This window comes from Camelus bactrianus, chromosome 12, assembly GCF_048773025.1.
Source record: "Camelus bactrianus isolate YW-2024 breed Bactrian camel chromosome 12, ASM4877302v1, whole genome shotgun sequence".
NCBI classification, from domain to species: domain Eukaryota; kingdom Metazoa; phylum Chordata; class Mammalia; order Artiodactyla; family Camelidae; genus Camelus; species Camelus bactrianus.
The window spans coordinates 70,414,645-70,440,889 of NC_133550.1; the positions used below are offsets into that span (position 1 = coordinate 70,414,645).

General features: G+C 47.7%; 1 protein-coding gene across 3 annotated transcripts in view; it reads left to right on the forward strand.

Moving 5' to 3' along the window:
* Window positions 1-22,745, forward strand: part of MAPK8IP2 (mitogen-activated protein kinase 8 interacting protein 2) — a 28,119-nt gene extending 5,374 nt beyond the window's left edge. Inside the window, exons 1-12 of one of the 3 annotated variants that reach the window (XM_074375866.1) lie at window positions 13,179-13,660; window positions 14,655-14,760; window positions 16,088-16,366; window positions 16,513-16,606; window positions 16,697-17,926; window positions 18,280-18,355; window positions 18,490-18,662; window positions 18,747-18,856; window positions 19,467-19,571; window positions 19,716-19,786; window positions 21,457-21,555; window positions 22,022-22,745. In XM_074375866.1, coding sequence (XP_074231967.1) covers window positions 13,596-13,660; window positions 14,655-14,760; window positions 16,088-16,366; window positions 16,513-16,606; window positions 16,697-17,926; window positions 18,280-18,355; window positions 18,490-18,662; window positions 18,747-18,856; window positions 19,467-19,571; window positions 19,716-19,786; window positions 21,457-21,555; window positions 22,022-22,094 — 2,481 coding nt within the window. In that variant the 5' untranslated portion in view covers window positions 13,179-13,595 and the 3' untranslated portion in view covers window positions 22,095-22,745. Of the gene's footprint in view, window positions 1-13,178; window positions 13,661-14,654; window positions 14,761-16,087; window positions 16,367-16,512; window positions 16,607-16,696; window positions 17,927-18,279; window positions 18,356-18,489; window positions 18,663-18,746; window positions 18,857-19,466; window positions 19,572-19,715; window positions 19,787-21,456; window positions 21,556-22,021 lie in introns of those variants that run through there. The other 2 variants (XM_074375868.1, XM_074375869.1) reach the window with 2 other exon arrangements.
* Window positions 22,746-26,245: the final 3,500 nt, after the last annotated feature.

Genomic DNA, 26,245 nt, shown 5'->3' on the forward strand with positions numbered 1-26,245 from the left:
TAAATGTGGATCTTTGTTGATAGTACACCAAGACTTGATGAGAGACAGTTTCTTAAAGGTTAGTTGCAGTTTGGACTTTGAAACCATATCAGTGAACTTTTTCATGCTCTGTTGCATTAAAGTCCATTGGTCTGTCTTGTGTGTTGAGTGGGTCTTTTAGTCATGCATAATTTTGAAGCATCATGCATTCGTTGGTCATTTGGATGATGCTGGTTCACTGAGTTATGTAGATCTTACAAATTTTGACAGATTTTATTATATATTTTAAAAATCACACTTGTTAATGCCACCACCAATCTAATCAGAAAAACATAAAAATTTTGGGAAACTTTAAGCTCATGATGATGGACACAGGTTTTCCAAAAACCTAATTTTTGCTTAAAAGCAAAAATTTTATCATTGGCAGCAAATACTATCAGTTGTTTTCCTTGAAGTAACATGCCCACTTAATTCATTTTGGAGAGTGTTTGCCAAATACCCAAGTCAGAATAACCATAGTTTGTCAGTTTTCTTTCAAGTAAAAATAGTTTCATGGAGTGATGTCAGCAAGAAGGCAGAGTGAGAAATTCCCTGTCTCTCCCCTTCAATTTACAGCCAATAAAACATTCACAATGCCAAAAAAGGTACCTCTGTCCAGCACACCAGGATGCTGGAGAATTCTACACTTCTGTGCATCTAAAGGTGGATGGACTGGAACCCTTAGAGGTGGTGGAGCTGGGGGAATAGTGGAGGCAGTGCCTATAATCCTGAATTCCCAGCTGCAGCAGCTGAGCCTGCAGCCTCAGATAACTTGGTAGTAGCAGGGGAGGTGGCACACACAACTCCATACTTCCAGTGACAGTGGCAGTCACAGGTAACTGGCAGCAGTGGCAGTGAAGCCTGAGATTCCATCTCTTCAGCTTCAGAGGTGCCCCTGGCTCTACCTGCAGCATTCCCCCTACCTGCAACAGCAGATCCTGTGAACCATACAACAGACATGGCAGAGACAGCTGTGCAACACTGGCTACTTCCCACCTAATCCCTCCCCAATGATGGCAGAGCTGGAGCCCAGGGGATCCCAGACCCAATGGAAGAGCCCACTATCCTGGTGCCCAAGGCAGCAACACCAGCCACACTGGCAGCAGCAAGGTACCAGTCACGCCAGGGCTACAAGAAGCAATAACGAGGGCACAGGGGTGATGATCCTGACAGAGGTGGTGGTGGGTGGAAAGTACTGACTCTCAAACATAGCCAGAGGCAGTTCAGAATCAAACAGAAAGGTGGCCATTACTTCAGATGCGCCAGCAAAGAAACAACTCATCAAGCACTATGAAGAACCACAGTAACATGGTACAAAAATAAAATGATAATTCTCCAGAAACCAAATTTAAAGGCATGGAATACTGTGATCTACCTGATAGAGCATTCAAAGTAGCAGTCACGGTGAAAGAGAATGTGACAATTAATATATGTATGTTCATGTATAACTGAAAAATTGTGCTCTATACTGGAAATTGGCACAACATTGTAAACTGACAATAACTCAATAAAAAAATAAATAAAAGCTAAGAAAAAAAAAGCTGTCATGAAGAAACTCAACCAGCTACAAGAAAACTTAGGCAGTTCAGTGAGCTCAGGAATACAATTAATGAACAGAAGGAAGACTTTGCCAAAGAGATTGAAACTAAAGAAGAACCAAACAGAAATTCTCAACAAATAAGATAAAGGATGCAGTAGAAAGCATTGGAAATAGAGCAGACCATATGGAAGAGAGAATTAACAAGCTCAAAAACGGAAGTCTAGAAGTAACACAAGTAGAAGAGACAAGAGGAATAAGATATTTTAAAAATGAGGAAACTTGGTGAGAGCTGTCCAACTTTCAGGAAGGATAACATTAGTGTAATGGGTATGTCCCACCAAGAGAAGAAAGGGAGAAGGGAGCAGAGAGTTTCTTTAACAATAACAACTGAGAACTTCCCAAACCTGAGGGAGAAACTGGATATACAAGTCCATGAAGCTAAGATAATAGCTAATTACCTCAATGCAAAAGGTCCTTCTCCAAGACACATTATATTAATATTGCCAAAAGTCAATGACAAAGCATGTTAAAGGCAGCCAGGGGAAAAATAGTGGTAACTCCCAATAGATTATCAGCAGATTTCTCAGCAGAAACTCTACAGGCCAGGAGGGAGTGGAATGACATTCTCAAAATACTGAAAGATAAAAACTGTCACCCGGGAATACTTTATCCAGCAAAGTTATCATTCAGATATGAAGGAAATTAAGACTTTCCCAGACAAACAAACCCAAAGAAGTTAATTAACACTAGACCTGTCTTACAAGAACTGTTAAAAGGAACTCTTTTACCAGAAATAAAAAGAGAAGTGTACACAAAACTTTGAGCAAGGTGATAAATAGACAGAATCAGAAAATCACAAATCTTTATCAGAATAGATTTTTAAACACTTTATTATAAAATAAAGGTTAAAGGGAGAAAAAGAAAAAAAACAATGACAGTTACTTCAATTTGGTAAAAAACAAAAACTCAGCATAAAAAGGGATAATTTGAGGCAATAAAAGAAAAACAGAAAAGGGAAGAGGAAAATGATGGAAACCATAGAGGTAAATGAGGATAAGATGCTATCAACTGAAAAAGGACTATTTTATCTATGAGACGTTTTATACAAACCTTATGGCAATCACAAAACAAATATGTAGAACAGAGATATGAAACAAACAAAAGAAATGGAGAAAAAAATCATAGAAAACCACTAAACCAAAACAGCAGACAGAAACACAAGAAAAAAAGAAACAATGGAGAAATAGAGCAACCAGAAAACAAAAGAGAAAATGGCAATACTAAGTCTTCATCTATCAATAACCACCCTTAAAGTAAATGGATTGAATTCAGCAGTCAAAAGACACAGAGTGGCTGGATGGATTGAAAAACAAGACTGAATTCTGTGCTGCCTCCTGGAGGCTCACCTCAGCTCTAAAGGCACACATAGGCTCAAAGTGAAGGGATGGAAGATGAAACTCCAAGCAAATGGCAGCCAAAATAAAGTGGGTGTAGCCATACTCATATCAGACAAAGTAGACTTCAAGCCAAAAAAGTAACAAGAGACAAAAACAAACAGCATATAATGATAAAAAAGACAGCTCATCAAGAAGACATAACATGATTTTTTATACACACACACACACACACACACACACACAAGCACCTAACAGAGGAGCATAAAAATTTATTTATTTATCTATTTATCTATTTATCTATCTATCTATCTATCTATCTATCTATCTATCTATCTATCTATCTATCTATTTATTTATTTATTTATTTATTTATTTATTTATTTATTTATTTATTTATTTATTTATTTATTTATTTATTTATAAATTAACAGACCTAAAGGGATGGAGAAACTGACAGCTACACAGTAATAGTAGGGGACTTTAACACCCACTGACATCAATGGATAGATCACCTATACAGAAAGTCCATAAGGAAAGAGTGGTCTTAAATGAAACATTGGACGAGATGGATTTGATAGATTTGTACAGAACATTCCATTCAAATGCAGTAGAATACACATTCTTCTCAAGTACATATGTAATTTTCTCAAGGATAGACCATATGTTGAGACACAAAACAAGTCTCAATAAATTCAAGAAGCTTGAAATAATATCAAGCAATTTTCCAATCCAATGGTATGAAACTAGAAGTCAACTACAAGAAGAAAGCTGGAAAAATCTCAAATATGTGGAGACTGAATAATATGCTACTGAACAACTATTGGATCAATGAAAAAAATCAAAAGAGAAATAAAAAAAAATCTGAAGACAAATGAAAATGAAAATACAACATACCAAAATCTGTGGGGACAGCAAAAGTGTAGTTTATGGCAATACAGGCCTACCTCAAGAAGTGAGAAAAATCTCAAATAAACAATCTAACCTTGCACTTAAATGAATGAGAAAAAGAGCAAACAATCCCAAAGTCAGTAGAAGGAAGGAAATAATAAAGATCAGAGTAGAAATAAATGAAATAGAGACTAAGAAGACAATAGAAAAGATCAATGAAAATAAGAGGTGGCTCTTTGAAAAGATAAATAAAATTAACAGAAATTTAGCTACATTCACTAAGAATAAAAGAGACAAAACCAATAAACTCAAATGAAAAAGGAGAAATAATGGATACCTCAGAAAAACAAAGGATTTCAAGAGAATATTATGAATATATACCCCAACAAATTGGACAACCTAGAAGAAGTTACTGCAATCATACAACCTTCTGAGACTGAATCATGGAGAAATAGAAAGTCTGGACAGGCCTCTCACTAGTACAGAAATTTAAAAGGTGATCAACAAGTTCCCAAACTCAAAAGTCCAGGGCCAGATGGCCTCATAGGCAAATGCTACCAGACATTCAAAGAAGATTTAATACCTATCTACAGATTCAATGCAATCTCTATCAATATCCCAAGGACTTTTTTTCACAGAAAATTTATATGGAACCACAAAAAACTCTGAATAGCCAAAGCAATCTTGAGAAAAAACAAACAAACCTGGAACTCCCTGATTTCAAACCATATTACAAAACCATAGTAATTAGAACAGCATGGTACTAGGGGAAAAAAAGATACATAGATGAATGAAAAAGAGTTGAGAGCCTAGAAAGAAACCTATACATCTATGGTCAATTAAGTTATGACAAAGGAGCAAAGAACACACAGTGTAGAAAGGATAGTCTCTTCAATAAATGGTGTTAGAAAAACCAGGCAGCCACATACTACTCAAATACCACTCAGCCAAGAAAGATGAAATCTTGTCATTTGTGACAAGCTGTATGGACATTGAGAATATTATGCTAAATGAAATAAATCAGACAGAAAAAGGTAAATACAGTATGATTTCACTCATATGTGGAATATAAAAAACAAGCAAAAAAAGAAAAAACCAAAATAAATAAACAAAACAAAACAAACAAAAATAAAGATGTAAATACAGGGAACAGAATAGTGGTTACCAGAGGAGGAGGGGCGGGAAGGTGAAAAGGTAGAGGATTGTCTGCACTGGGATGGATGGAAACTAAATTCCTAGTGGTGAGCGTGCTGTAGGGCACACAGAAGTAGAAATATAATGTAAGCTATAAGGATTAAGAAATATAATGTACACATGAAACTTATATAATGTTATAAACCAATGTTACCTCAATAATAAATGAAAGTTTAAAAAGTAAAAACTGTGTTTCATGGAGAAAGTGGCCAGTTCAGCTGCCAGCTGGAAGAATTGTGTAAGCAGTTGTGACAACCACTGGACTTCAGTATGCAGTGCTTTCTGTCACCACACTGACTATTAGAGTTGTTAGGTGTCAAGACTTAATTAATTTTAATAAATTTTATTGCTTTATCAAGTAAGTGAAACTGATTAGCAAGTGAAACTTACCCCTGCCATGAGCATGTAGCAGTGATTTTGATTACTATTTGGTACCACTGCTTTGATTTGTGTTAAGGAACCAGCAGTTTTACCAACCATTGCTCTTGCACCATTAATGCAAATGTCAGTCCAATAGGAAAGCAAATAACATCTTAGTATTACACAGATAATTTTGACCTTGCTGAACTTTGGAGACTCCAGGAATCCACAGATCACATTTTGAGGACCACTGCTGTAGTATATCATAGGAATCATAGGATATGTGTGTTTTCAGTTTTACTAAATATTGCTAAATTTCTCTCCAAACTGGTTATCCCAATTTCTACTCTGTAACAGTAGGATAATATTTGGCCATAAGTCACTAAGACCAAGAATAACAGTGACTTAAGTAAAAGAGAAAATTTGGTGATGCTGTGTGTGGTTGAACACATAGGATATAGTAAGTGGAGGCCCTGGAATTACACAGTGCCCAGGTTTAGAGTGGCCAGCCCTGGGCTTCGATGGTGGCTCTGTTCCTTGAAACCCTTAATGATCCAGGTTTCTTTTATCTTGTTCTGCCTTTGTGTCCTCCATTCCCAAGGTTACTTCATGATTCAAGATGACTGCTCCAACAAGTGCTTCCAGCTTTCAGGGATAAGAAGGTCTGAGTCGGACAATCACACGCCTCTTGCCTGCAGTCTCTTAAAGGAAATATCTAGAAACAGCCTCATGCTACTAGCTACATGGGAGGCTGAAAAATGTATTTTATTTTAGAGGGCTAAATGGCTGATTAAAAATCTGGATTCTACAATTATGTGGGACAGTGAGCAATTTCCGCTACAGCCCACTTCTTTGGTCGTTCACAGGTCCATGCATTCTTTTTTCCCGTGTATGGAACACCCTCACTTTATCCCTAGGGAGATCATTCGCAGAGGTTTCACGTAGCTTAAAGTTCAGGTTCCTTGAGTTATGCATTTTGTTCCAAAAGGTCTAGCTGTAGATCCTTGTGGACCAGTGATTTAAATAAATGAAAAGATACATTTTTGCTTCCCAATATAACCAATGTACAACTTTATAAATTTAGTGGTTTATAAACTGAAAAATGTTTTATGTGTCCCAAGCATACAAGAGAGTAAGAGTAGGATAAGTTCAAGAAAAACCCCTATTAAGAAAAGGCAACACAGGCAACATGTAAAGTCTGGTCCACGACACTTTCCAAATCCTACTGAGCAGAAATAGTGAAGGCCCTTCCCTGGCAGGAGAGAAAGTTCCTTGTTTTGGCAGCCCCCAGCCATGTTCTCTGGGAAATTTTCCCTTTCCCATTCTGCTTCATATCCATATCTGAAGATGGCACTGAAGTGCGTGCCCTTCTGGGACTGTGCAGCCTTTTCTGTGGGACTGAATGCTTACTGGCTTTTTTGTAGGGGTTACTTTAGGAGGCAAATGGTCACAGGCAAGTGGTCCCAGGCAAACTAGGATTGCTGTTCTTCACAAAATTTCACTAATGATTAATTCTAGATTCTTAACGTGAGTTGGGAAGGGTTCCTTCCTGCTATTTTCTGAAGTGTTTCTTCTAGAATACGTACAGCTTCTTCCTTTAATGTTTTTTAGAATTCACCAGTAAAGCAATCTGGGTCTAAAGCTTTCTTTGTAGGTAAGTTTTAAGCTGAGAATTCAGTTTCTTTAATACCTATGGGTCCATTTGGATTTTCCCCTTCTTCCTGTTCCAGCTTTGATAATTTGTGTCTTTTGAAGAATTTGTTCATTTTATCTAAGTTGTCAAATTTATTGGCAAAAATTAGTTTATAGTAATTTTTATTATCCTTTTTGTATCTATTGAATCTAAAGTAGTGTCCCTTATTTCATTTCTGACGCTGGTAATTTATGCCTACTCACTTTTTTCCTTAATTAGTGTAACTAGAGGTTTGTCAACTTTATGGAATTTTTCAAAGAACCAGCTTTTGGTTTTATTGATTTCCCTCAATTGCTTTTATGTTTTCTGTTTCACTGATTTCTGTTCTTTCCTTCTAGTTCATTGGTTCTTCTCCCTTCCAGCCTTTACATTTAGCCTAGTTTTTGTTTTTATATTAAAGTCCATTTCTTGAGACAGCCTACAGTTGGGTCTCACTTTTTTATACAGTCTGACAATATCTGCATTGTAATTTAAGTGTTTAAAACATTTCCATTTAATGTAATTATTGACATTTTTGTTTTAAATCTACCATCTTGCTATTTGTTTTATATTTGTCCCATCTTACCTTTATTTAATTCCTCCTCTTTTTTGCTCTCTTTTGTATTAAACAAACATGTTTAAGAATTCCATGTTATCTTCACTCTTAGCTAATTGGCTTGTATCTCTGTAATTGTTAACGCATATTCTCCAGGGTTTGCAGTATACACTTTCAGGCTATCATGCCACCTTAGCATACTACCTCACATATAAACACCTCACAGCAGTGGGTCTCCAGTTCTCCCGCCCTGTGCTGCTGTCGCTGTGTGTTCTGTTCACACACAACGTTTTAGACTCTATAACACACCGCTGATCTAAGAAGTGGATACAGTCTATTGTATTTTAAAGAAATTCAAACATGAGAAAAAGTCTTTTAGGATTACTCTCAGTCCTCTTTATTTCTTTGGGTAGACCCAGGTTCTCTTCAGGTATGTTTTTATTCATTCTAAAGAACTTATTTTAATGTTTTTTGTGTTGTGTATATGCTAGTGAAAAATTATCTCAGATTTTCCTTTTGTACAACAAAGGAAACTATAAACAAAAGGAAAAGACGACCTACAGAATGGGATAAAATATTTGCAAATGATGTGACTAACAAGGGCTTAATTTCCAGAATATATAAACAGCTCATACAGCTTAATATCAAAAACAAACAACCCAATCAAAAAATGAGCAGAAGATCCAAACAAACATTTCTCCAATGAAGGCATACATTGGCCAATAGGTACATGAAAAATGCGTAACATCACTAATCATCAGATAAATACAGATCAAAGCAGCAATGAGATATCACTTCATACCAGTCAAAATAACCATCATTAAAAACTCCACAAACACGAATCAAACTTACAAGCTTTTGCACAGCAAAGGAAACCATAAGCAAAACATAAAGACAACCTACAGAATAGGAGAAAATATTTGCAAAAGATAAGGCTGACAAGGGCTTAATTTCCAGAATATATAAACAAATCATACAACTTAATAAGAAAAAAACAAACAACCTAATCCAAAAATGGGCAGAAGACCTGAACAAGCAATTCTCCAATGAAGACGTACGAATAGCCAATGTGAACATGAAAAAATGCTCAGTATCACTAATTATCAGAGAAATGCAAATCAAAACTACAATGAGGTCACAACAGTCAGAATGGCCATAATTCAGAAGTCCACAAATGATAAATACTGGAGAGGGTGTGGAGAAAAGGGGACCCTCCTACACTGTTGGTGGGAATGTAGTTTGGTGCAGACATTATGGAAAACAGTATGGAGAGTCCTCAAAAAACTAAAAATAGGCTTACCATATGATCCAGCAGTCCCATTCCTGGGCATATGTCTGGAGGGAACCTTAATTCAAAAAAAAAACCACAAGTACCCCAATGTTCATAGTAGCAATATTTACAATAACCAAGACATGGAAGCAATCTAAATGTCCATTTACAGATGATTGGATAAAGAAGTTGTGGTATATTTATACAATGGAATACTACTCAGCCATAAAAAATAATGTCATTTGCAGCAACATGGATGAACCTGGAGAATATCATTCTAAGTGAAATAAGTCAGAAAGAGGAAGAAAAATACCACATGATATCACTTATACGTGGAATCTAAAAAAATGACACAAATGATTTTACTTACAAAACAGAAACAGACTCATAGGTACAGAAAACAAACTTATGGTTACCAAGGAGGAAAAGGGGTATGGACGGATAAAGTGGGAGTTTGGGATTTGCAGATATGCACTTCTATACATAAAGTAGATAAACAGGGTCCTACTGTACAGCACAGGGAACTATATTCAATGCCTTATAATAACCTATGATGAAAAAGAATATGAGAAGGAATATATGTATGTAGAACTGAATCAGTATGTTGTACACCAGATATTAACACAACATTGTAGACAGACTATACTGCAATTTAAAAAGCAGATTATAAGCAATTAAAGGCAGAATTGGTGAGCTAAAAGATAAATATCAGAATAAATTATCCTGAATATTACCTGGAAAGACATAGAGATGGAAAATGTAAAAGGTCAGGGGCTATGGAGGCTAGAACAAGAAGGTCCAGCATAAGTCTTATTGGGGTCCCAGAAGGAGGAGAGATGAAATGGAGCAGAGACAACATTTGAAGAGATAATTTCTAAACTGAGGAAAGAGAATTCATATAAAGAAGAATCTCAGTGAACCTCGGCAGAACAAGTAAATACACCACACCTAGGTATACTGTATTGAAACTTCAGAACACCAAAGACAAGGAAAGAAGTCCTAAATGTAGTTGGAGAAGAAAAGGTAATTACCTTTAAAGGAGTGGCAGACTGAGAGGTGGCTCCTCATACCAACAAGGGAGTTCAGAGGAAGACAGTGGATGATGATGGAAATGAACTACCTGACATAGTAGTCCATATCTAGTAAAAATATCTTTCAGGAGTCAGGACAAAAAAATAAAGGCATTTTTAGACAAACTGAGAGTTTACCTCCCCACGCTCTCAATAAAGAAAATTCTGAAGAATGCACTTCGGACCAAAGGACACTTTTAAGGTATTTAGATTTCAAAGATTGTTGTTATTTCCTAATGACAATCCCTTAAAAAAAAAAAAAAGCTTCAACTCTGATTCATTATCATAATAGTTTTTCTCATTGGTAGAAATCTGTTTTCTGAAAGATATAACTATTTGTGAGAATTCTTTCTTAAACTAAAAGAAGGATATTTTTTACTGTCCTTTCCTGTAAGGCATAACAGTATTGCAAATCCCATGGCTTTGGATCCCTTATTGGAACAGAGATGAGAATATACTATTTCTTTTAACACTGGATTATGTTGGTTTGCTGATGGAAACAATCCAGAAGAGAAGCTGATGATTCCAAAAAGGGGGCTAATTTCAAGCAAGGAACTTGATTTGGTCATGAGAAAAGTTGGAAGATCAATAGGCTGGAGATCTGTGGTGGTTTTATAACACAGCCTCCAAATTCTTTGACACGCCTCCATTGAGAGTTGGTGTCCATGGCTGCTCTCTTGAATATGGATGGGATTGTGACTGCTTTAGCCAACAGATATGACAAAAGTGATGCCATGTGACTTCCAAGGCTAGATCAGAGAAGGCCATGCATCTGCCCCCTGACCTTCCTAGGACACTCACTCTGGGGGAAGCCTGCCATTCTGTAAGAAGCCCAGCTACCCTGAGACTTCTATGCTGGAGAGGCCAGGTGTAGGTGCTGGTTGACAGCCTCAGCTGAGCTCCCAGACAACGGTCAGTGACAACTGCCAACCTTATGAGTGAGCCATCTTGGATGTCCAGCCCAGCTTACCTCTGGCTATAAACAAACTGCATGAGAAACCCCTGACAAGAACTTCCCACTGGAGTCCTTCCTGAATTTATAACCTAAAAACTATAAGTAAAGTGGTTGTTTTATTCCTCTAAATTTGATGGTAATTTAGTACACAGCAGTAGTACCTGGAACAAGTTTCTTACGGAGTCAAATAATTGCGGATGTCATGGTAATAAGAAAGCAAGAAAAATCAGAAGTGATGGTCAGAGAATTGTGAGCTTAAAATCAAGATTCAAGAGGTAGTGAAGCTACTAGTTATGACAGAATTCCCAATAAAGTACGGCTCATAAGCTTTTCATTTTTTGTTTCAGCTATTGGCATTTAAAATTCTGTGTTTGTGACTTCTGTGCTGTGTGAGTGAAATAAAAGACAGATAGTTTGCATTTGTTTATTTTCTAATCTATGAGAAAATTGTCAGAAAGTGTCCCCTGACTTTCTAGGATTGATCTGTGGTCAAGACTGCTAAGACTGTGTTGCTGTTCCAATTTTCCATTGTAGGTCCAGCCAATTTTGCGTTTTGTACTAACTGTACCATTAGTGGACCACATACCATCAGATTGTTGGCTGGTCAGAAGTCAAGAGTGTTGGATGGGTCACTTATGTGGATGTTCATGTTAACCAGTTTGATGACAAGACTCAGGATTGAAAGGAAATCTGGGAAGTTTTGGTCAAAACTGTTTGTGAATTCTGGGAAGAGATCTGGAGTTTTGTGGGGAAAATCAAAGAGTGGTTAGTACATCCAGACTCCTTGAACCCCAGAAATGAAGAATGTTCTTAGTGTTACTAAAATTGTAAAGACAAATGATGAAAAGGATTTAATGCCCCAGACCTGGTAGAGCCTATAAGCCCTCATTCACTCATTCACATATTTGCTGACCACCTACTGTGTGCCAGGCACTGGGCTTGGAACTTGGAAGTTTAAAGAGAGATAAAATACTGTCTCTGTTCTCTTGCAGCTCTCAGTCATTGAGAGGGAAACATACATTTATAAATGTCATTCTTAGAAAAACACTGTAATTGAGATAAAATATAAATTGTTGTTGGGCCACAAAAGAGGGCATCATCTGCCCCTGGCCATAGGCCTTTTCTCTCGGCTGGAATGATTGCCATCCAAAGAATGATGTCACCTTTCCCATCTTGCATGAGCTCCTTCTGCCCTGTGGTTTCCAAGCATCAATCACTCAAGAGCCTAATCCTTTCTTCAGAAATAATTTTCTACAGAAATAAATGGACAAAGAAATATCAGGGCATATAATTTCCATCAAGAAAAAAAGAATAATTTTACTGCCACCTTGTTGAAACTCCAGCATCCCTCTTTAGCCAAATCTTCTCCACAGTCTCCCTATCCTGCTCCTCCTAACTTTCTTTAATAACCATACTGGGAGTGGGTGGGTTATAGCTCATGCTTAGCATGTGCAAGGTCCTGGGTTCAATCCCCAGTACCTCCATTAAAAAGTAGATAAACTTAATTACCTCCCCCCCAAAACGAACAAAACCAAAAAACAAACAAATAACCGTACTCACAACCCTGATCTGTCCTTCCCCCACTGCAATATCAGATAACCCTCACCGAATGTGACTCCTCGAGCTGGATTTCAACCATTTCTCTCCCTATGCAGCTCCACTTCAAGCCAGAACACGTTGATACTCTAAAAAGTGCCAGTAACATAGCTGGTGCTTAAGAAATAGTTTTCCAGTTGAATGAACATAGGCTCAGGGTTATAACTTCACTCAGTGCCCATGAATACCTCAATCCAGCCTGCGCAGCCTGTAATAGGTACTGAAAGTTCAGTTTTGGCCTCAGTCAGCATAGTCTGTATGGCCAACTCCGAGTCCAGCCCGATCAGCATCCCGTGGTCAGATACCTCTGTCCAGCACTGCTCAGCACTCGCTGGGGAATCAGCGCCTCCAGCTCCGATCAGCACCTGCAGGAGAAACAGCTCCTCCAGTCCCAATCAGCTCGTTTTAGGGCGAAATTTCCGTAGACCCAATCAGCACCCTTTGTGGGACAGCTCCGACCAGCCCTGATCAGCACCCAGACGTGGACAGCTCCTCATCCTCTGCCCAGTCTCCGTATGACTGACTCAGACCCAGACTTGGGACCTCAGCTCTTCTGTTCTGATTACTTGGGACGTCAGCGCAGCTCCTGGAGCAGCCGCACCCACCCCTCCACTAGCCCCCCTGCCCCCCCCAAAAAACTCAGTTAACCAGAGGTCTGCTGACTGACTTCCCCACGGCACAAACTGATCCCCCATTCTTACAATCCACTTTTCACCTGCCCCCACCCCGAAAAAACCAAACCGCACACCCGATCATTCCCCAACCAGAGCCTCTCAGTCAAACCATCTTGTCTCCTCCAACCAGCTTCCCCGCCATCCCCTCCGCCCTCCTCCCGGGTCCGCCCTCCTCCCCTCCCCCCGGATCCTCCCTCTTCCCGGGTCCTCCCCTCCCTTCCCCCAGCTCGCGCTGCCGCGGTGTCCTGGCGTCGAGGTGTGCCGGCGGCGGGGTGTCGCAGGGCGTGTCACGAGGTGACTCGGGGCGGGCCGAGGGCGGGCAGGAGGGAGCGACAAGGGCGTGCGGGGCTGTCGCTCTGGGCACCCCTCCCCCCGCCGCAGTCGGCAGGCCTCTCCCCGGAGAAGATGGCGGATCGGGCGGAGATGTTTTCTCTTTCCACCTTTCACTCGCTATCGCCGCCAGGCTGCAGGTACGCAACTGGGCGCCCCGGGCCTTGGCAGGCCCTTTCCTTCCTGCAGTCCCCTCTCTGACCCAGTGCCCAGACTCCTCCGACCCGAACCTGCCACCTCACCCCTATCGCCTACTGGGTACCCAAGCCCCAGGCCTCACTCTAGTCCTGACTCCTGCTCCCCATCCCCCACCCCTGGGATCCTGTCATCTCCATTTTTGTCCTCCTTTTGTGCCCCCTCCTCCAGCCCCAATGACCCTCCACCCCCGATTCCTGCTGAGACTCAGTGCCGCACCCAGCCTGGACAGCCGACCCTTCAAGGGTGGAGGTTGTGGACTGAGCATCTGAGGGGCAGCCTGCCTGGGCAGGATGCTGAGCACACCCTCTGTGCTTGGCAGTGTCCTTTTGGCCTTGTTGGGTTTCTTTGGTGGAGGCCTGGCCTGGCCTGTCGGGCTCAGGGAGGGAGAGAATTGAAATCAAGCCTGGAGCCTGTGGGAAGGGACTAAGGTGGGGAGAGGCCTGGGCCTCCGGGTGTAGGCCTGCCTTGGGTGGGAGTGGGGGACAGAGTGGCCAGACTCTGCTCCTAGAACATGCTCAACCCCTCCTCCTCCTTCTACTGCTGCAGCTTCAACTTCCCCTCCCCTTTCTCTGCTTAGCCTGACTCCCCTGAGGCTGAGGCTGTGACCCAGAGGGGCCTGGAGCCAAGCACAGAGGGAGGAGAGGCTGCTTGCTCCGTGAGGGAGGAGGCCTGGGAGGAGGGTTGGAGGGACAGGCAGCTCTTCTGGGCTGATCATGGCTCAGATGGTGGGGGAATCCATTGGAGAGTAGAGTCTGAAGTCCCAGATAACGGCAGGATGCAGATCTGGGAGTCAGGGCTATGGAGGTCACAGGGCCCAGGATCTGGGGGGTGGTCTCTCTGGCCCCTCCTCAGGACCATCTCCCAGATGGGGAGTCCAGAGTTGGTGACTCGGTCAGGAGCCCAGTCCTTGCTCTCTTACCCTGGTCTCTTCATCAGACCTCCCCAGGACATAAGCCTGGAAGAATTTGATGATGAAGATCTGTCTGAGATCACCGATGACTGTGGTTTGGGCCTCAGCTATGACTCGGACCACTGCGAAAAGGTGGGAAAGGGGCTGGGGGCATAGAACTCTCTTAAGGGAGAGTCTCACTTGGGCTCTGCTTAACGTTCTCTTCGGGTTTTAAGGCGGGTCTAAGCTTACCCTTGGAACAAGAAATCCTCTGATTGCCTCCTCTCTCTTGGCCTCTTGACCTGGGTTCTTCCTTGATATCAAACCTCCGTTTTTCTAACAGACTATAGGCCCTCCATTGAGGGCCTTCCCCAGCAGTCCTCACCTGACCCCCATCACTAGGCTAGCTTGGGGGAGGGAAGATGTGCCTATGCTTTGGTGCCCTCTGTCCTCAGATCACTTCCCAGAAAGATCTAACCCCTTCCAACTGCCATCTCAGTTTGTCTCCTCCTCAGCCCTTTCCCCACCTCTCAAGCCTCCATCTGTCTGCCTCGTGTCTCCACCCCTGAAATATTTTCTGCCCCCATCTCCTGCTTCTCCTCCTCCCTATCTCTCCATGTTTGTTTTCATTCAAGAACATTCCTGAGCAACTCCCAAGTGGCAAGTGCTGTGGGCTTCCTGGTGCCTCGGGGGAAAGCAGGACCAGTGTGGCCCTTACCCTCTGGAGCTTATAATCTAGTAGAGGAGAAAGACATGTGACAGGCAGTGGCTTCCTGGGTGTCAACGACTAGATTCCAACGGGGGGACACAGGTGCAAAAGGAGAAATCACCCGAGAATGAGGCCATCAGGGGATTTTCCAGTGGAAATGGTGCACAACCATGCCCTTCAGGAACAGCAGCAGGAGCTGGCAGATGAGGGAGGTAGGAGAGAATGGAGGAAAGGAACTGCTGGCAAGGGATTATCTGGTCAAAGTTCCTAACCTGAGGTTGGTGCGGGCTTGGTGAGTCTTGGGTGCTAGCTGTCTTTCTTTCAGGCATCCATTCGATATTTACTGAGCTTCCAGTGTGGGCCAGGTTCTGTTCTCGGTGGGGGGCAGGGTACACCCATGTACAGTATGTACATGGCCCTATCCTGGTGGAGCTTGCAGCTTGGTGAGGAAGACAGAACCAAAACTCTATGGTAGTTATGAGTTGTGTTAAAATGCTATGATGTAAAGAGTGCTTGTGTCATACGTGATGGGGTTTGGGGGTGAGATGAGGCTGACAGGTGGGTTGGGGTCACTTTGGGAATCTCTGTCACCAAGAGTTTGGGCTCTTAGTTACCAAAAACTGGAATGATCCTTATGTATCCTAAGCCGATTAAAAAAAAAAAAAAAGCTGTTGGTGGAAAGCAGAGTGAACTCTGCTCCCCTTTCCTGCCACCTGGGATCCCCAGTCACTGTCCTCCTCTGGCCCAGCTCTGTCTTCTTCTTTCCTGCAGGACAGCCTCTCCCTGGGGCGTTCGGAGCAGCCGCACCCCATCTGCTCCTTCCAGGATGACTTCCAAGAGTTTGAGATGATCGATGACAATGAAGAGGAGGAGGAAGAGGAAGAGGAGGATGAAGAGGAAGAGGAGGAGGAAGGAGAGGGAGAGGGCAAGGAGGGAGGAGGCCCTGGCTCAGAGGACACTACTCAGGAGCCCCTGATTCCCTCCCCCTCACTGGAAGAGCCCCACAAGCATCGGCCAACCACACTCCACCTGACAACATTGGGAGCCCAGGTGAGCATCCAGACTCACAGCATCCTGGGGCTAAACTGGGGTTCCTTAGCATCCAGGACTCTGGTCCCCATGGCCGCCTGTCCCCTCTTACCCCTGAGAACTGGGACCCCTCCTCAACGCTGCTTTTCCTAACCTCCACCTCTCAGGACTCCTTGAACAACAATGGAGGGTTTGCTCCGGAGCCTCCAGGCTCCTGGCAGGAGACAGTGCTGTGCCCACCCCCCCAGGAGCCCCTCAAAGGTGAGTTAGGCCACGGGTTGGGGGTGCACAAGAAGCAAGAGGGTAGGAGTAGTGGGGAGTGGCCTGGCTGATGCACCTCCTACTCTGCAGAACCGCCCGCCCCGATCCCACCCACGGACCTGAGCCCCTGTGGGGCGCAGTCACCTTTGCGCCCAGGTTGCGACTGCGAAGGAAACCAGCCCGCAGGGCCCCTGGCGCAAGGTGGGGCCTCGCCCTCCTCAGATCCGGGCATAGAGGCCGACCTGGGGAGCTCTAGCGGAGGCCGCGGGGGCCGGCGCAGCAGCCAAGAGCTGTCGTCGCCGGGCTCCGACTCCGAGGACGCAGAGGGCGCGCGCCTGGGGCGCATGATTTCGTCCATCTCAGAGACGGAGCTGGAGCGGAGCAGCGACGACGGCAGCAGCAGCAGCGGCCGCTCCTCGCACCTCACCAACTCCATTGAGGAGGCCTCATCTCCCGCCTCGGAGCCTGAGCCTGAGCCTGAGCCTGAGCCTGAGCCTCCGTGCGAGCCCCCGCGTCGCCCTGCCTTTCTGCCCGTGGGCCCCGATGACACCAACAGCGAGTATGAGTCAGGGTCTGAGTCTGAGCCAGACCTCAGCGAGGATGCCGACTCGCCCTGGCTGCTCAGCAACCTTGTGAGCCGCATGATCTCCGAGGGCTCCTCGCCCATCCTCTGCCCAGGCCAGTGCCTGTCTCCCGCTTCGCGTTCTGCCGCGGAGCCTGCAACGCCGGCCGGTGGGACCCTTGAGGCCCCCGAGGCGGCTGCCGGGCCAGGCGGCGTGGAGCTGGTGGACATGGAGACGCTGTGTGGGCCGCCGCCCCCTGCGCCCTCTGCACCTCGGCCCGGCCCTGCGCAGCCCGGGCCCTGCCTCTTCCTCAGCAACCCCACGCGAGACACCATCACGCCGCTGTGGGCCGCTCCAGGACGCGCTGCCCGCCCAGGCAGCGCTTGCTCCGCCGCCTGCTCGGAGGAGGACGAAGAGGATGAGGAGGACGAGGATGAGGCTGGGGATAAGGCAGCGCCCCCTGGGGGCAGAGGCTCGAGCCCTGCGGCGCTGGACGCCTCGCTGGTGTACGATGCAGTGAAGTACACGCTGGTGGTGGACGAGCACACGCAGCTGGAACTGGTGAGCCTGCGGCGCTGCGCTGGCCTGGGTGACGACAGTGAGGAGGACAGTGGTGGCGAGGCCAGCGAGGAAGAGGCAGGGGCTGCACTGCTGAGTGGTGGCCAGGGCCCTGGGGACGCCTCCCCAGACAGCCCCGACCTCACCTTCTCCAAGAAGTTCCTCAATGTCTTTGTCAACAGCACCTCTCGATCTTCCAGTGAGTGGGGGGTGGGGAAAGGGGGGTGGTCCCAGGGGAATAAGCTGCCTCCTAAGCCCCAGGGCCCATGCAGATCCCCAGAGTGCCCAAGGCAGCCCGAGGGTCTGCGGGTGGTCAGGGCTGGGCATTGCCCTCTTCTCCAGGACCTAGGCCTGGGGCTTTCCCCAGACCCCCGTGGGGTGGGGAGGGCTGCTTTGCCTCCAACCCCTAATAAGCTGGTTCTCCCTCCCTCCCCACCTGAGGACAACCCACACCATACTGTCGGGGGCCGGGGGAACTGGCCAGGCCATCAGGTACTTTCTTTCCTCCTCCTCCCTTCCCCTGAGTCTCTATCTCCTGTTTCTGTCTCTCAGGCACTGAGTCTTTTGGCCTTTTTTCCTGCCTGGTCAATGGGGAGGAGAGAGAGCAAACCCACCGGGCCGTCTTCAGGTACAGCCTCTCCCCCTTGCCATTGCCACTGGTGACCCTCCTGAGTCTGCAGATGTTATAGGACACTGCTGGCCTCCTGAGCCAGCCAGTCCTGCCCCTGCCCCAGTGACCTCCCACCTCTGACCTGATCTCAGGTTCATCCCTCGCCATCCGGATGAGCTGGAGCTGGATGTGGATGACCCGGTGCTGGTGGAGGCTGAGGAGGATGACTTCTGGTTCCGTGGCTTCAACATGCGCACAGGGGAGCGTGGTGTCTTCCCGGCCTTTTATGCCCACGCAGTGCCCGGCCCTGCCAAGGACCTGCTGGGTGAGGCCCCATCCCCAGGGAGTCTCTCGTCACCCCAGACTTCCTCTCGCTCACCTGACCTAGCCCCTTGTGACCCTCCCCCAGGGAGCAAGCGGGGCCCCTGCTGGGTGGAGCGCTTCGACGTGCAGTTCCTGGGCTCCGTGGAGGTGCCCTGTCACCAGGGTAATGGCATCCTGTGTGCAGCCATGCAGAAGGTCAGTCTAGAGGTGGGGACCCCAGCCCCCAGGCTGGCACAACCTTGAAGACCCCAGGCCTCTGCCCTCTTCCACAGAGGGTTCAGAGGATGCCTTGGGGACCTCAGATGCCTGGCCCTCCAGCCGTGATTCAGAGGCCTGGGCAGGCAAACCCAGGACAGTGCTTAGCAGCTGTCCCCCATCACCTCCCACTGGCCCTTCCTCCCCTTCAACTTGTCCTATTCCTACCTGAACATCAAGACCAGCTCTCACAGACACCTCCCTGGGAGTCATTTGCTCATTCACTGATTCACACAGTGGACACTGAGTGAGCGCTGTCCATCTGCTGGTCCTGTGATTGAGCAGGAGAGCAGTAGGGGTGCAAGATAGCCCTGTATCCGGAAGCCCCTACTCAGCTCCAGAGACATGCAGTGAGGAGGCCTGGGTCGGTGGGAGGAATGGAAAGAAGGTGAGGCAGGCTGTCCCGGGACTGAGGAATGGCCAAGACCACGCTCCCATCTTCCAGAGCCAGTGCAAGAAGTCTTCAGATCTAATCTAAAATGTTCCCCCAGGAGGAAAAGACATCCTTGTAGGCCCTTGAGACCCCCTTCTTCCCTGGCTTCTTCTCCAGATTGCCACTGCCCGGAAACTGACAGTCCACCTACGTCCTCCTGCTTCCTGTGACCTTGAGATTTCTCTTCGGGGGGTCAAGCTGAGTCTAAGCGGAGGACCCGAGGTGGGAGTGTGAGGACCTGAGGACAGGGGAGGCTGGGGGGTGTAAGGCAGGAGGGTCTGACTGAGGGACATCTGGCAGGGGTGGCTGGAATGGCCCTGGGCCAACTCCACCTAACCTGGCGCACTCCTGCCTCTCCCCTTCTAGTTCCAACACTGCAGCCACTTCTTCCAGATGAAAAACATCTCGTTCTGCGGCTGCCACCCCCGCAACAGCTGGTGAGAGCCTGAGCCACCCCATAGTCCCCGAGGGCTGCCCGCACACAGTCCCGCCTTCCACCCCCCACACCCATTTAGCTCCATGAGTTGAGCCCCCACATGGCACCCACTCTGCTGGGCTCAGGAGACACGGATCAGACAGACACACAGACCAGTAGTGCTGGAAGTACCTGTAGGGGATCTGGTGGACGTCTGTATGGGGCTCCAGTGGCGGGGCCACTCAAGAGGCAACTGAAGAGCACTCTACAAGCCTTGAAAGACAAGTAGGTGATAGGGTGGGTCTTCCTGGCTGGGAGCCAGCTGAGCCAAAGCTGTGGGCAAGGGACACTAGGGTCTTGGGGAGCAGCTGGAATAAAGCTTGAAGCACACTGGGGTGCCTGTGCCCTCCTGACTATTCCAGGGAGCTTGTACGTAATCCCACTGATGGTGGGGTCGCAGTATGACGGTTGACAAACTGGCTCTGGCTGTTGGGCAGAGTGGAAGGACCCAGGTGCTGCGTCCTGCAGGCATTCAGGAGGAGGGGCAGGCAGGACCTGGGTCGATAGGATGTGGTTGATTGGCTGACCTGGAGGGAGAATCAAGGGCGACCCGGGTGTTAGGAAGATAGGAACCCACATACCAAGAGAAGAGGTATGTGAGTGGCCGGTCAGGCTGGTGGTACAGTATCCAATCGCAGACGCAGTGAGACTGACGTGGCCGTTGTTACGTGGGTCTGAATGTGGAAAGGAGACCGTGGGGGAGGAATGTTTCCAAGCAGGTGGGTAACTTTGGCCATGAAGCAAATAGGAAGCCAGACAGAGTGAGAAGAGACTGGGCTGAAAGGGGAGAGGCCTGACCACTGTGTGCCCAGCCAGACTCCTGCGCATGGATCCCAGTGCCCCAGATGAAGGAGAGAGAAGGAGCTACCCAGCGAGGGAGACAGAGGCACACAGAGGCTCAAAGTGCCCGGTGGTATTTGGAGAAGTGGGTCCTCAAGGGAGGCAGGATGTGGGAAGGACAAGCTGCTGCTGGGCCTGGCCTGTGACTGATGCCAAGGCCAGCACATGTGTCACCTGGACGTTGTGCCAAGAGAGTGAGGAGGGCTGTGTCTGCTGGCCGGCGGTGATATCAACCCTCAGCGGGGTCAGAGTCCTGTTTGGTGGCTTCTCCATTGACAAGGGAGGTGGTTTGAGGGGTCCTCTGTATAGCTGCCGCTCTGAGGGATGGAGGGCTAGGGTAGAGGGCCAAGGCTTAGCCCGGACGGTGGGCCCGGGGTGGGGCTGGGCAGGCTCATGGTGTCATGTGACATGACAAGGAAGAGTCAGCCAGGATGTGGTGTCCAAAAGACAGGGGAGAGGCCTGGCTCTGTGGTCCAGGCTCGGGGGAGGGCGAGGATAGGGGAGGCACAGAGATGGGTGGCAGTAGCTGGGGAGAAGGAAGATGCAGCTGGACACCCCTGTGGTGGAGAAGTTCACGTAGGTCATTAACTCTTCACAGATGCCCAGCACTGTGTTTGGACAGGGACCCAAAAGGGGGACTCAAATCTTCAAATCCCATGAGCCGCACATTTCCCTCACCCCAGCTCTCTCCTCGAGCCCTCTGTCCCTGCCTCTTCTCCCCAGTCACTGGGGGCTGAGGTGTGAGTCCGCCTTGGCGTCCCTCCGTGCCAACTCTCCCTGCCGCCCCTGCAGCTATTTTGGCTTCATCACCAAACACCCGCTGCTGAGCCGCTTTGCCTGCCACGTCTTCGTCTCCCAGGAGTCGATGAGGCCCGTGGCCCAAAGCGTGGGGTGAGTGGGTCCGGAGGGTAGGTATAGGATTAGGGTTGGGCCAGTGCGAGCAATGGCTAGACTGGTGGGGCAGGGAGCAGAACCCATGCAGCAGTGACCTGGGGGGTGAGCAAGCTGGGAGGATGCGGGGATGAGGTTTGGGGAGACTTGGGGACAGGGGAGGTGGGAGAGGAGGAAGGTCAGGTGAGAGTGATGGAGGTGGAAGATTGGGAAGGTGGTAGTTGGAACACTGGGGCAGGAGCATTGGGGGATCCTGGGGATGGACAGGGCACAGTTGCATTGCCCGTGGGGGTGGGGGTGAGGGTGGGGGTGGGAAGGCAGCATCGAGGCCAAGGTAAGGGAAGTGGTCTGTGCTGTGGACGTGGTTGCTGGGCCAGGAGTGCTGAGTGAAGCTGGGGGGTGATGTGGGCAGGCCCAGGTTGGGGGGCTTGGGGGCTTTGGGGGCTGAGGACTCTCTCTCCCCTAGCCGCGCCTTCCTGGAGTACTACCAGGAGCACCTGGAGTATGCCTGCCCCACCGAGGACATCTACCTGGAGTAGCCGTCCTGCTACTGGGAGCAGCTGGGGCTGGAGGTGTCTCAATAGGCCACCGCAGCTTTGGCAAGGACTGGACTGGGGGCACGTGGGATCTGACGTCCAGGGAGTCTCCTGGCTGTGCTGGGAACTCTCCTTGCTCCCCCGGGGCTGCTGGAGAGTGGAGCCTGCGCCTCCGCTTCCCCTGATCCATTCTCTCTCTGTGTCACCTGGTCTGCCCTTGGCCTCCCTCCTCTCTCCTCCTGTCTGTCTCTGCCCTCTCTGTGCCTGCAAACCCTCTCCCTCTGCTCTTTACTTTGGGGTCAGAACTGGGAGGGGTGTGTGGCGGAAGCTCCCAGGTGATTCCCCCCTCCCACTCTCCCCCTGTGATTTATAAAGGAATTTTAATTTTTATAGTGAATATCAAGGAATCTTCCCATCCTTGACCATAGGAACCAAGAGAGGGACCCCATACTGCCCCCCACAGAGGTCAGGGGAAGCGGGAAGGAGTTCCTCAGAAGGGCCCTGGGGGGACTAGGAGCCGTTCCTGATGCTCACCCCAAGCCCCAGACGCTGCTAGGAGGAGGTGCCCCAGGCCCCGGCCACACCAGCACCTGCTTTGCCGCTGCAAACACTCCCCGCAGTCCAGCACCTCAATAAACTCTCTGCTTGGTGTGACCCTGGCTGTTTCTGGGGTTGGGGGAGCAGGTGCAGGGCCAGGTGCCACCCATGGCACGGGGACCAAGTCGTGAGGAGGTTCACCCTTTCAGTGCTCTCCAAAACCATGTCGGGAATTCTCCCCAAATGCTCTTGGTTGGTCAGCGAGGAAGCTGAGACCAGAGAGAAGCGGTCATGGGATGTGTGTTCCTTCCACCTGTGCGGGAGTGGGTGTGCAAGGGTGTCTGAGGGTGTGCGTGCTCATGACTGTACGTGCGCGCTTGTGAGTATGTGTGAGACAGCAGGGGTCAATCTGCTTCAATCTTAAGCCTGAAATTTTCTGAATTTTCCACAGAAAGCCAGAGGAAAAAAGGTGGCTATTTTTCACTATGCCCTAGGTGATTATAGATGCTACCTCCTGGAGAAAGGGCTTTCCTGCTCTCCTGTCCCTGAATGAGCCCCAGCTCTCAGGTGCTGAGGTCAGCATGCAGTCAGTGCCTTCCTGAGGGTGGGCCTGGGCCCCTAACCCTGAGCCCAGGATGAGAGCAACACCAGGAAGACAACAGGTGAGGCTACGAAACAGGAGTGAACAGCTGCAAGTTCAGACAGATTCATTCCCTGAAGACTGAAAACTGCTGTCTGTAAAAAGCACACACTCTGCTCTAGTCAAGGGCAACCAGCAAATGGAAGTACAGTGGCAGCGTTAGGAGTCAGTGAATGCCCCACACCTTCAGCATTTGGGAAGCCCCTGCTCAGGCCAGGGCTCCAGACCAGCGGCACGCCAGCACCCGGGAACGTGGCAACCACGCGGCAAGAAGACCAAGTGGAGCATCTGTGGGAGAACGCTCCTACTGACTGAAATTGAAAGAGGCATGGATGTGTTTGTTGGAAGCTTGTACCTTCTCTGCAGCTGGGCGTGGGGCGTGCCCTCCGACCCCACGGCTGCAACACTCGCCTTCTGCTCTCTGTCCGGAGGGAATGCCCCACGCCCCCCAGGCCCATCTCGGGGAAGGCGCCATTTGCTCAGCCAGCCTGAGTCCCTGCTGGGCTCAGTCCCTCCCCCACTCATCTTCCCACTTCTTTGTATCATTAACTTTTCCCTTCCTGCTGGCCCTTTAGGACAGCTGTTGGACATGCTTGGGCTTCCTTCACCTGGAACAGCTGCTCTGTAGGGCCTCCCCACACCTGCCCACTTCCTCCACCTCTCTGGCCCCTTCCTGCACCTCGCTGAATGTTCTTTCTCAGACCTCGTGGTCTCCAGCTGCGCTGCGCTCCAGACCCCCACTCTGGCTCTGTCCTGGGCTCTCCCTCGCTGGCTTCCTTCCTCCCCGAGGACTCACCTTCCCTGTGCTGAGGGTCCCAGTGGCCTGCCTCTCACCTTCAGTGGCACTCCCTGGACCAGCCACTGGCCTGGTGCTTTGTGAGTTTTCGTAAATATAGTGACCCTCACAAGGGCGCTGGGGTGCAGAGGAACAAAACACAGACACAGAACTTACGTAAGCCTTTCCCCCACCTGCCCCTATTCTGTGTTCTGTGTTTTACGCTTTTTTCCACTTTCCTGAGCTGGAGTCCTGGAGTCACCCTAGACTGCCCCCTGCTGTCACCTTCATCCCCACCCCGTCACCCCTACATCTGCCTGTCCCCCTCCCTGCCTCTACCTGGATCAAACCACCTTGAGTTGTTGCCTGGATCTTTATGCAACAAACAGCCTCCTCCAGGCTCCCTGCCTCCACCTGTGTCTGCAAATCCACCTGCACCTGCAACCAGACCAGGATTTTTAAACAGAAACCTGAGCAGGCCCCTTGCCCTCAGATTCTGCTGTGGTTCCCTGTTGAACTTCAGCCTGCCCCATCCCTGCCCCTCTTCAGCCCCGTCTTCCCTCTACCCCATTTCTGCCCTTGGAAACTGGGCTTCCTGCGGGCATCCACTACCCTTCTCTGCATGTTGCTGTGTGACCTCCTGTCCTTCTGGATGCCATGGGCCCTGGGCCCTGCCTGCCCCCCTGCAGAGGCTGCCGACCGTGAGTCCGAGCGCAGGACGTGGCTAATGACCTCATACTCCCAGAGCCTGGTGCAGCACCTGGTAAGCCTCCCATGCCAGGACTCTGAGTTCTGGAAATCCAGCCAAGGATAGTATCCTAAATGAAAAGCTCTGTACACGTTCTTGTTTAAGGTGTTGAAAGCATAAATACAATCTAAACATTGACCACTAGGGTTAACTAAATTAAGGTATATTTACCTAGTTGTAATATTGGGCAGATATGAAGAAGTGTGCTTACAAATGTTTAGCAATAATACAGAAAATATTTGTCATGCTGTTAAGGAAAAAATATGCAGAATCTGTGCTAGAAACTATGTTGAAAAAGACTGAAAGGTTGACACAACATTGTGAACTGACTATACTTCAATAAAAAAAAAGGTCAAAAAACAAAATAAAACGAAAGACTGAAAGGGAACACAAAGGCTCAGCCATTGTCGCTGGAGGTGGGGCTGAGGGTTTCTCTTCCTTTTTCTCTGCAATGAACAGTTCTTAATTGTTTCAAGCATTATATGTTGCTTACTAGGGACCTCCAAATGCAAATAGAAACAGCCACAGAAAACCTAAAAATAAAAAAGTAAAGATATATTAATTAAGCACAAACAAAAAAAGTTATTTTGGCCACTATAAAAATACCTGTCTCATAGGGTTACTAGAAACTTCACTGAGCTCACCTGTCAGGCTGAGGGCAGCACTCCGGTAAGTAAGCGCTCGTTACTTTTATAAACACCACGTGAAGTAGAATTTCTCTATTTTATTTCTTAAGTATTATTTTTCCACTATAAAGAGTAGACATGATCATTATAGAAAATTTGGAAACTACAGTAGAAAGAAAGAAAGGTAAAAAAGCCTTACGTATTTTTAACTTAAAGACAACTATTGCTAATATTTTGATGTATTTTTTCCAGTCTCCTTTCTATATGTGGGTTAGATTTTATTATGTTTGAGGCCAGAAAAAAGATTGGGAGAATCAAGGAAGAATTTAAAGCAAAAAGATAAAGGCAAAGTGGCCAAGATCATTACAAAATAAAGAATGGTGGTCTCAGCACGGAGTCTAGTTATGAGAAAACAGACCAAGAAATTCATGATGCAAAATGTTTGAGTGGCAAGAAAAGGGGAAAAACATAATCACAGATACAAAAATATAATCATAAGGTAAGACAAATACATGTATCCCAGAGCTTACATTCTGCATGTGGAGAGTGTCATTCTTTCTGGTCGTCAGTAGGACCATTTCAGCCAGTTCGGTAAGTCTTGCGATGGGTGTGGTGCAAAGCATTCGGCTCTAAGACCAGTCTAATCAGTCAGGGCGCTTCTTGTGCGGCAGGAGGTCTGGAGGCTGGTGTGGCTGCTAGAAGGTGACATCAAGGACCACAGGCTCCTCCCTGCATCCTGCATCCTGAGTGTGTGGTCTTTGTCTTCATGATGGCCTGAGGGCTGCTGTAACTCCAAGCATTGTGCTCAGTTCCAGGCAGGAGGATGTG